The following is an 11,417-nucleotide window of genomic DNA, read 5'->3' on the forward strand; positions in this document are numbered from 1 at the left end:
ACGGAATGTTAAAACATGGGGATCAGCTCGCATGTACAATGATTGTTCGCTTGTCAAAGCAATCTTATTGTAAATATTTTTGGCAAAGCAAGTAATTACCTCTTAATTTTTGTTGTTCTTATAAACTTGAATTTCATGTATACTATATTTATTCAACACATTACTGATGCGTATTATGTTTCAAATACTGTGCTAAGCACTTGGAATAGAGGGGAAAGCTGAAGACACGTGGTGTCCTTCATGTGGGATGCTGTCTTTCAGTTAAGAAGAGAATAAGATTGCCCAGAACCCAGGGAGCATAGGCAGTTACGAAGCTTTACCTGAAGACCCTTGATTTGGGAGGTATTGTATAGGTTTTTGTTAACAACTTGCTCAAGTCAATGCCTTGAAGTTTGGAACCCCAAGCAACCATTCTGCGTGGGTCTGATGACAGGAGTATGTAGCATAGTTGGCAGTTTCCTCCTGTCGTCTTTTTACTACAACATTGAATTATGATTGCTGACTCCTCCCCTCACTGTGCAATTTTGTCTAGTTTTTTTGGCCTCCAAAAACATTTTCTGTGTTTGGGGGGTTCACACCTCCATAAGGCATGTCCTAGAGGTGTATTTCAGAGGCTCCTAAGTCCCTGAGGACTCTAAGCAGTGGGGAGGCAATCGCCCTCCCATCCCTGCCTTTGCTCACTGACCCCCTGGGGGCTGGGAAGGAAAGCAGCAAGTGGCACCTCTTTCCTGGCACGGTCAAGGAAGTCCAGGAGTAGAGATGTCTAGGAGCTCTGAAAAGCCTGAGGCGGAGGACAACCTGGCATAGTGCAAATTTTAGGACATCGACTTTCCTAACAGATTCAAGTACCGAGTCTGGGCTGGAAGACCTTTCTGCCCCCGCTCTCAGGTTAGTTGTGGGACTCATCCTGCTGAGTTGGACCAGCAGTCCTGGGACGAAGAGAGGCCCTGCTGCTTCTCAGCTACAGGACACGGCAGGAATCTGTGGCCTCTGAGTCTCCTAAGGGAAGGCTGAGTGACACTGCTAGATGAATGCTTGCTAGAGTTATCTCAGAGCAAAGGGATTTTCCACCAAAGATAAGTTTTTAAAATATATATATATATGTGTATATATATATATCCTCCTATATAATAAAACCCTAATATGCAAATTGACTGAAAGGCAGAATGACCATTGCTATAATGCGCACTGACCACCAGGGGGCAGAAACAACATAGGAGCTGCCCCCTGGTGGTCAGTGTGCTCCCACAGGGGGAACACCGCCCAGTGAGAAGCCAGGCTCACAGCTGGTGAGTGCAGTGGCTGTGGCAGGAGCCTCTCCCACCTCTGCAGAGCTAAGGACCCCTTGGGGGATGTCCGCCGAGGGGTCCCGGACTGCGAGAGGGCGCAGGCTAGGCTGAGGGCCCCCCCCCCCCCACCCCCAGTGCACGAATGTCATGTACCAGGCCTTTAGTACATACAGTATATATTAGCACCACGCTCTAACCAACTGAGCTAACCGGCCGACCATACAGTATATATTTATTGATTTCAGAGAGTAAGAGACAGGGGAAGAGAGATAGAACATCAATGATGAGAGAAAATCGGCCAACTCCTGCACTCCTCCTACTGGGGATCGAGCGTGCAACTCAGGCATGTGCCCTGACGGGGAATCAAACCATGACCTCCTGGTTCTTGGGTCAATGCTCAACCACCGAGCCATGCCAGCCAGGCTGGGTTTTTTTTTTTTTTTTTTTTTTTTTTTTTTAAAAAACATTCTTTTCTGCTTCAGATTAGTTAGTAAGACGGACATGCCACAGTTAGGCGTGTGCCTGTCTTTAAATAATAAGATGCCTGTCCATTGAGCGGCTGTGACCTCAGGTTCCAGAATGTCAAGGCAACATTCTTCAGAAGAGCTATTCCCCTTTGGACTGAACCTGTGTTAGAACCAGTTTACTGTCAAGGGAAAGGATAGCCCAGTGACCGGAGAACTCCTGTCACTATGAATTGGTTTGGAAGTGACTTCTCCAAGTTTCCCGAGGATGTGTGCTTACTCAATGTGCACTCTCCTCTGTCGCTTTCACTCATGTCATCTGAAGATGAACATTTAATTTCCAACTGGAGGTAGGGAGTTCGGCGTTTTCCCTCCTCCTTTTACCCCTTTCTCTCCCCAGCTTTTGCTCTTGGGTTTGATTGATCAAATCAATCTACAGTGGGGCCTTGACTTACGAGTGTCCCGACTAACGAGTTTTTCAAGATATGAGCCGTCTCTTGGCTGATTTTTTGCTTTGAGTTGTGAGCTAAAATTCGGGTTACGAGCCAGCTTCAGATACCCCACCGCTAGTTGGCGCAGCGAACGTCACAGTGAATGCCACAACATCAGCCCAGCATCACGTGTCATTGTAATGGTGAAAATTGATTTGACATACGAATAATTTGAGTTACGAGCTCCGTCACGGGACGAATTAAACTCGTAAGTCAAGGCCCCACTGTATGTAGTAAAGAGGGACTATGCTAATTGGTTCTAACGGTGTCCCAGTGATGACTGGTGACCGGTCAACAGGCAGGAGCTGCTGGGCAGGGATGGGGGCGGGGACTTCTGCCCCAGCGCAGGCATGTGCAGGCCTGCCCAGTGCTCACGTCACGCTGCCTCTGGGCGTCCCTGCTCAGCACTGAGGTGAGGCTGCCTGCATGCGTTCCTGACCTGGGACGTGGTGCTGCCTGTGTGCACCCCCACTCAGCTCTGACGTGACGCTGCAGGGGGGGCCAGGCTTGACAGGTGTGTGGCCAGCTGGTTCTGGGTCTTGCCCAGTGGGGGTGGGGCCAGCCGGGTCTGGGTCTCAAGTGATTTTGAGGCCTGTACAGGTGTGTGGGGACTTGACTCAGTCCCGCCGGTGGGCCCCAGAGTCTGACAGGAGGGAGGAGGGAGCCTGATACCCACACCCAGGACCCACACAGCACGGCACCCGCACCCAGGACCCACACAGAATGGCACCCGCACCCACCCACACAGGGCGGCGGGAGCCCCATTCTTCACAGAATCGGCCATTGATCAGTTTGCTGTCAGCACCCTGACAGCCAGGAATCCATTCACCACACCACAGACCCTGACAGCGGGGAGGTGGGAATATGTCTAAAGGCCAACTATTGGCACAAAGTACCTTTGAAGCCAAAAGGTGCCATTGTTGGCAACACAATGTATCATTTTGTTATTGTTTATTCATAAATTTATATACTATTTCAATATACATTTTACTACTTTCCTTCATCTCTGACACTGCTATTATAGAGAAAGGGCAAATAGCAATATTAAAATACTTCCTCTACTTAATTCCCTCTTAATGTACACGAATTTCGTGCACCGGGCCACTAGTCTCTTATAAAGGAGTCAAGGGAAACGCTGGGCTTGGGAAGAAAGAGTTGCTATCATTTCCCATGTGTAGTTCAAACGGGGGCACCTGTTTAGTTCCTTCTGGCCTCGCTTGGCTCGAGAAAAGAGAAGGGCTGGCTTGGGTGAAAGGATGTCTCTTTATCCTCAAAATGTTGAAGCCTGAGCAAGTGAAACTATTTCTGATGACTGCCAGTGAGTTCCACCCTTTGAAACCAAGTGGTAGTGGAACATTCTCTGGGATGATAGAGCTAAACACTGCGCAGGAAGCTACAGTAGCTACTTCAGTTCGATCCCCGTGGCGGCCCCTGAATAATCACTCATTTCTTGAAGGAGCTACCAAGTGCCTTGTACACAGAAAGTGCTCAGTGAAGGGTAGCTATGCTTGTTCCTGAGCTTTTTAATCCTCACCTGAGGGTATGTTTTTATTGATTGTTTAGGAAGGGAGAGACACAGAGAAACATTGATGTGAGAGAGAAACATTGATCAGTTACCTCCCATACGCTCCCTGACGGGATTGATCCCGCAGCCTAGGTATGTGCTGTGACTAGGAATTGAACCTGTAACCTTTTGGTGCACAGGATGATGCTCCAACCAACCGAGCCACTGGGCCATTATGACACGTGAGTTATATATAATCTTGAACTGGAATGTTTTAGCGAGTGCTTGTCAACTCAAATGTTTTAATACAAAAATCACTAAAGAATCCGGGTATAAAGGCAAGAAACTCAATACTGTATTTCTTGTGTTCAAAATTAGGTAAAACACCCTCTAAAAACCAACTTTTATTTTCACGAAGGAAAAGCGATCCTCTTGGTTATTTGATTTGGAACAGAGAGGGGCAGGCTGCCTCCCTGTAACAAAAGGTGCTGCTCACATGATGCCGAGTGAGGTAGAGGCAGACACATCTAGTCTGGGGCTGCCGGCTGTAGATGGTTTACTTCAGCGGGAGGTGGAATCCAGGGGCTCGGAGCTAAGACATTCCTCTTCTGAAAGTTGGAGATAATTGGAAGCTCTTGGCATCCTGAGGGAAGTGCCACCTGGAGGGCGTCAGCACAGGGAGAGGTGAGCCCCGGGCCCTGTGAGGGGTCAGGGCCCTGTGAGGGGTCAGGCAGCTGCAGGCTGCTCTGCAGGCTTCTTCAGCTCACACCCGAGAGCCCTGCCTCCCCGGAGGCTGAAACACCCTGAAGGCCACCTCACTGGTAGCTGGACTTGAGGATTCAAACGAAACGGAAGAGACGTGTGATTCAATTCGATTCAATTTGACCCAATTCAACAAATACATGCACCCACCTGGTTCAAGGGCACACTCTGGATTCTGGGGCCACCCGAGAGGCAGCGTGGGCCCAACCTTGGAGCTTACATGGAAACAGGACATAAGATAGTGTAAAGGGAGTTATTTTTTCAGGGCCGGTTTGAAGTCCGCACACGTTTCTTAGCTTGGGCTGCCATAGTGAAATATCGTGGACTGGGTGGCTTGAAGAACGGGAGTTTATTTTCTCCTAGTTCTGGAGTCTGGGCATACAGAGTCGGGGAGCCCACAGGGTCGGGTTGTGGCGGGGACTCTTTCTGGCTGCAGCCTTCTCCCTGTGTGTGTACATGGATGGCCTTTCCTGCTCTTCCGGCCAGCAATCCTATCGGACCAGACCCCACCCCACGCCCCATTTAGCCTTCATTGCCTCCAAAAAGCCCTATTGACAAACACAGTCACGTTGAGGGTCAGCTTCGACATGAATTTGGGGGACACGATTCAGTCCATAGCAATAGGTGCTCACCCACATTATGACAAACATATTCAAATGTGTCCATGCCATACGTTATAGCCATATGTTGTTTTTTGCCATATCGTAAGCAAAATGATTTTTATAATTTTGCTTTTGAAATTACTTGGCTGTGAGTCATGTATGATTGGCTGCTGCTTCTCAGCAGTCCTACACACTTGGGATTTTTTTTTAAAAAATGAAAGAATTGTAAGTTGTTTCCAAATGTAATGAAATATTTGTGAATTCTGAATTTGACAATGAGTGAGAGTGACACAATGCCAGATTTTTGTGTTTAATGGAGCATTAAGTGATTTCTATTTGGCAGTTTTTCTGTTCTGGAGCCAGTACCTTTTCCCAGGTCTCACTTTTGTAGGCTCTTGAAAAGCTTAGGCCCCTCAGCATCGCCTGTATTGCCGAATGGCTAGTGACAGGGCCCTGCTTGTCACATCTAGATGGGCAGCTCCCAGCCCTGGCCTCCCTGCCACAGCACAGCCAGCTGTCTGCCCCCTGGTGCCTCACTGCCTACGTCACAAGCATCCTCTTCCCTTCCAGCCTGCCTCCTGTTCCAGGCAGTGGCGTGCTGGGATCTGAGCTGAGGCCCCTTGCTTCCGAGTTTGTGATTGACTATTAGGAAGCACTGAGGAAGTAGACTGTACGTTGAGTGTGAGGGACAGGACCTGGAATAATAATGCCATTAGTAGCGGTGGGGCAGAAAGTCCGAGAAGGTAGGAAGGAGGAGGAGAGAGGGCGATGGTGAGGTCGGCTTGGGCTTGGCATCCCTGGGCCTGTGTCTCCTCTTTATGGCTCTGTCTTGGCTTAATGGTCATCCTTTGGAGCTTTGCTTCCTAATTAATCACCATCCTTGACTCGCCAGGAGCCAGGCGCCAGCCCAGGCTGTGGTGAAGCAGCCCGTCCGGGGAGCCAGAGGCAGGACCGCGGTCACCACCGTTGTCCAGACTGGCGGGGACTGGAGCACCGGCCTCTTCAGCGTCTGCAGAGACAAGAGGATTTGTACGTTTCCCTCTTCATTTACGTTCTTTACAATTTTCTTTCCTAAGACATCAGTGGGCGGAAAAGCAACATCAGGGGCAAGGGCAGAAATGAAATGGTTTTAGAATAACTGCTCACTAATCCTCTAGTGACTCAAATGTACTTCTTGGCAGGAAAAACCTTGCCTTTCAGAGATGTGGATGCTTTCATAGGCTAAGTGGTGACTTAAAGATTTTTTTAAAGGGCAAAGTACACTGTTGGCAAAAGACTCATGAAATGGGCTCCCTCATCTGTGGGAGTATAAATTGGCACAACCTTTCCAGTGGATGGTTTAGTAATACATGTAAAAAGAACCTCAAGTGATGCATGGCTTTTGACCCGGTAATTACATTTTTCAGGCATTTAGTCTAAGGAAATAAATCCCGTGCAGAGATTTAGCAGCGGCGTGAAATTTTGTAGCACTGGTTATTATAGCAACAATCTGGACAACTGAATGTTCAGTGAGGGCATCGCACGATGAGTTATTACACAGCCATGATAAATCATGTTGTAGAATAACATCTAATGGGATGGAAAGATGTTTGGGATCTATTTTTAAGTTAAAGAAGCAGATTGCAAAACTATGCACATTAGATACCATTGGGGGGGGGGGGGAGCACTTAAGAAAGATACCTGGAAGGATACAAATACAATGTTTACAGCCAGTGTCTCCAGACGGTACGCTAGTGAATAATTTTTATTTTATTTTTGTTTCTCTCTCTCCAGTGTTTCTATGAGGAATGGGCTGTACTCTTATAATAAGAGGAAACATTACAAAAGGAGCCCCCTTGATTAAAATCTTTGCAGACAGTGGTTCCCAAGGACCAACAACACTGTCCCCCAGGGGGACTGAGGTTCAAAACTCAGGGATTCTATTTTTACCTCAGGACATTCTGACCCTCCTCGGGTGTCTTCCAGGGCCTGATGCTCTGGCCCTAGGGAGCAATTCGATCAGTGAATTTTTCTTGGAGTGTGTGTGTGTGTGTGTGTGTGTGTGTGTGTGTCTTCCCTTTTGAAGGATGAGGGATAGTCTCTTAAGTTCAAAATCCAAACAGACCTTGGATCTAATATTTTTGAAGAACATGCCTCTCCCCGCTCTTTACATACAGGCTCTGGGAAGATCTGAATTTGTCCCAAAGTCTCCAGGATGGAGCAGTCAGAGAGCATTGAGCGGTTACATGATCCTAGTCCTTATTCAACCAAGAGCCTTGCGGAGGGAAAAGCTCTAACATTTTTTTTAAATTCTTTATTAGTTAAGGTATTACAAATGTGTCCTCATCCCCCCCCATTAAATCCCCATCTCTAACATTTTTTGGTGCCTTGAACATCCAGGCTGTGCCTTCCCGGCCTGGGCCTCACGGAGAAGAGACTGCCCAGCACCAGTCCCGACCTACCTTCTATTCCTGTCTCTTTGTCCATCTGACCCAGAGCTCAGCAGGTCTCTTCCTGCCACTGCTGCCCACGTGGACGTCTGACCAGGCAATTGTGGCAGTTCTCTGATTCCCTCAGGCTCTTGCTGTTGCCGTCCAGATTTCCTGCCTTTGCTTGTCACCTAGGACTGCGTACAGAGAAGGCAGGCGGTCCTGTGGAGATGTGCAGACCTAGCCCCAGGCGGGGAAGTGGACCCTTTTCCTTCCATAGCTTGGAGTTGCGGGTTGGGGAGCCATCAATGCATTCCCTAGTAGGGCAAAGCCTGGAATATAATGTCCTTATTGGGAAAACATGTTTGTATCAGATATAGACCTTGCTTTGAATCTTAATTGCCTCTTACCGGTCATTTGACTTCAAACAAATTCTCTGGGTCTTCATTTTTCCATCTCTAAGATGAAGATAGGCCATGTCCACCTCAAGTGTTGTCAGGACTAAAGCAGACAATATATAGAACCCACTCTTTACAGTGGAACCTAAGTGGACCCGAGGTTTTTCTGGTTGAGTGTTGCACTGGGTTGAATAGTGACCCCTCAAAATCCATGTCCACCTGAAACCTCTGAATATGACCTCAGTTTGAAGCAGGGTCTTCCAATCTAGTCAAGTTAAAAAGAGGTTACACTGGGTTAGGGTGGGGCCCTATCCCCATGGCTGGTGTCCTTACAAGAAGAGGGAAATTTGGACACAAACACACAGAAGAGAAGGCCATGTGAAGGCAGAAGCAAGAATGAGTGATGCACCCAGAAGCCAAGGAATGCTACAGATGACCAGTGGCCATCAAAACCTGGGGGAGAGGCACGGAGCAGGCTCTTCCCTCGGAGCTTCCAGACGGAACCACCCCTGCCGCATGCTGACGTCAGACCTCTCGCCTCCCAATTCTCCAGTGAGAGAATACTTTCTCTGGTTCTACGATGCCCATCTGTGGCATTTTGTTCTGACAGCCGTGGGAAACCAAGACTCAAGCAAACACTGGGTTTCACTAGATGGCAATGGGATAGCTCACAGAATAAAAAAATCAACTGAAAACGGGGTTCAGAAGGGATAGATGCATTGACAGGAGCTAGTGGACAGTGTGGTGCATCCTTTTGTTTTCCTGTGTGAGACTCGACGTCTCAGCAGACGGAGCCCAGTTTTTCTAGCTTAGGTCCCAGGCTGCCACTTGCCAGGCCAGGGCACTTTGAGTGACAGTTCTGTCAATATTGCCCACAATAGTAAGGGATAATTTTCTATTTTTTTCTACTGGGGTGCTGTTACCAGGAAAATCCCAACAAATCCTATATAATAAAAGGGTAATATGCAAATTGACCCTAACGGCGGAATGACCTGGAACAACTGGTCCAGGGGGCAGACGCTCAATGCAGGAGCTGCCCCCTGGTGGTCAGTACGCTCCCACAGGGGGAGCTCTGCTCAGCCACAAGCCGGGCTCACGGCTGCGCAAGCAGCGCTAGGGATGCACTGAGATTAGCAGGCGGGTGCTCTGTGCCCTTTGAAGATGTGGGTGCTGAAAGCTCAGATGTGGAAAAGAAGCCGAGCGCCATAAGTGGCCGCTACCTGGCATCATGGGTAGAAGGCGAGGCATCCCAGCTCAGGAATGCTTGTGATGTGGCCCCAGAGAAGGCTTATGTGGAAGGTGTAATCCACATTGATTTGTAGTTCAGCCAATATTGACCGAGTTCCTACCTGTGTACAGACGTGTGATAGGTGTTACGGACTTAATAGTGAATGAGACAGAGACGGTTTCTTAGAGGAGGTAGACAATAAGCAGATAAATAAATAAACAATAATTGAGGTTGTGATAGGGCAATGAAGGGAATAAGCAGGGTGTTATGAGAGGAGATTACAGGGGTAAAGGACGGCCTCTCTGAGGACCTGACTTAAGCTGCACCCTGAAAGATGGTAAAGGGTCAGCCCACAGCCCTCCCTGTGGAAGGCACCTTGAGCCCCAGTGGGGTAAAAGCTTGATGTCAACCAGGAGACATCAGCTGCCCAAGGTGGGTAGAAGGAAGAGGGCCAGGATTTCCTTTGGTTTTCTAGAAGAGAAAAGAAGAGGGAAAGGCCTCAGACTGGGATTCATGTCCCCGGGCTGTATGTGGGTAAGCTGTCTGCTCTCTGAAAGCAGGGGCCTCCGTTGTCTCGCTCACTGCTTGGATGCCTGGCAGGTGCTCGGCCCACAGGAGGTACTTTTCCTGCATGACTTTTAGCCTGTGTGCTCACTTGCCTCTTTCTCTCTCTCACGTTATTGAAAGAACCATAGGCCTCGGAGTGAGAAAGAACGGGGTCAGCTGGTTTGGCCGCTCGGCTGCTTGTCTCAATCCTGTGCACAGCGTGCGAGGCTGGGCCCGGTAGCCTCGGCTTTCTGAGCATCCAGGGAGCAGAGCTTCTCCCCTTTGCACCCAGCTCAGTGCTCAAAGAGATGATTTTGAATAGGGTTCCAGGTGGATGATGCAAACTCCAGAAGCACCTACCCCTTTGGTATGTGAAAAGCAGCTACTCCATCGTTGCCCTCTCTCTACCCAGTTCTCCTCTGAGCCCAGACAGAGTCTGTCTGCTTGAAAAGGTCTGAAAAAATTCCAATGAAAATAGGTTAATTTTTTATTATAAAAATCTTATAATCATCGTAAAAAAGAAACATACAAACGACTATACAAGAAAAAAGCAGTATCCTGTACTAGAGTACTGCGTCAGAGATCACCATGGCTACTGTTTTGGTATCTGTCCTTCCAGATTTTTTTGCTGTGTGTGTGTGTATACAAGTCACACACAGAGTAGAATTGTAAACACACTGTTTGGCACGTTTGTTTTCACAATGTACATCTAGGTGATCAGACCCTATCAGCACTTCTGGAGTTAATCATTTAAATTGCTGCATAGATTCCATGGTATGAATGTAGCCTAATTTATTCACAAGTTCCCATTGTGGACCTACCTGTGTTTTCCAGATGTTTTGCTAAGCAAACCAATGCTCTGTGACTCTCCTCCTATTGCTGTCATTTTGCATGTGCGTGCCTTATCTGTGGACTAACTGTTGTACGCTGTACACTTACATGTGCCCTTCTGAATCGTGCTGGATGTTGCCAAGTGGCTCTCCACTTGGAAGGGGTGCTAATTTACACTCCCACCCACAATGCGTGATTGTGCCCCGTTTCTACTGGGAGTGACTCACTGTCAGGTGGTTCTGCCTTTTTGCTAACAATGGTCTGCAATGTGCCTCACTGGCGTTTCCACCTACCTCTCCTCCGTCGCTCTCCGGGCTCCACCCTCTGGTTTGTGGAGGCTTGTTATCTGGGCTCCCCTATGAGCTGGCACGATGAATAAGGAACCATATCCCATGCGTGGGGGTGGAGCCCATCTCAGAGAACAGGCCAGGAACATTTAGGTAGTGGGCGCTTACATAACCACCAGGCCTGTGAGTGGAAGACAAGAGGCTGCATTTCTGGCTCACCTCCCTCCTGAGCCTAAGCACCTTCCCTCTTTAAACGAGTGTACACGGTATTACGCTGTGCATAGCATTATACAATTGTGTTTGTTAACTCAAAGTAGGTCCTAGAGATTTGACTCTGTTGGTGCTTAATTGATCTTTCATTGCATTCTTTTTTTTTTAATATTTTTTTTATTGATTAAGATATTACATATGTGTCCTTATACCCACATTACCCCCCCCCCCCCCCGTTCATGCCCTCACCCCCCGTTGTCCGTGTCCATTGGTTAGACCTATATGCTTGCATGTAAGTCCTTTGGTTGATCTTTCCCCTTTAACCCTGCCCTCCCCTACCTTCCCTCCAAGACCCGACAGTCCAATCAGTGCCTCTCCATCTCTGGATCAGTCCTTG

At 48.3% G+C, this 11,417-nt stretch overlaps 1 protein-coding gene across 1 annotated transcript in view; it reads left to right on the plus strand.

Annotated features, from left to right (window-relative positions):
• Positions 1 to 1,910: 1,910 nt before the first annotated feature.
• PLAC8L1 (PLAC8-like 1) overlaps positions 1,911 to 11,417 on the plus strand; it is a 15,600-nt gene continuing 6,093 nt past the window's right edge. The window contains exons 1-2 of the mRNA XM_005885995.2: positions 1,911 to 2,103; positions 6,005 to 6,141. Coding sequence (XP_005886057.1) covers positions 1,982 to 2,103; positions 6,005 to 6,141 — 259 coding nt within the window. The 5' untranslated portion in view covers positions 1,911 to 1,981. The remainder of the gene's footprint in view (positions 2,104 to 6,004; positions 6,142 to 11,417) is intronic.

Source organism: Myotis brandtii, unplaced genomic scaffold (assembly GCF_000412655.1).
Source record: "Myotis brandtii unplaced genomic scaffold, ASM41265v1 scaffold95, whole genome shotgun sequence".
Lineage (NCBI taxonomy): Eukaryota > Metazoa > Chordata > Mammalia > Chiroptera > Vespertilionidae > Myotis > Myotis brandtii.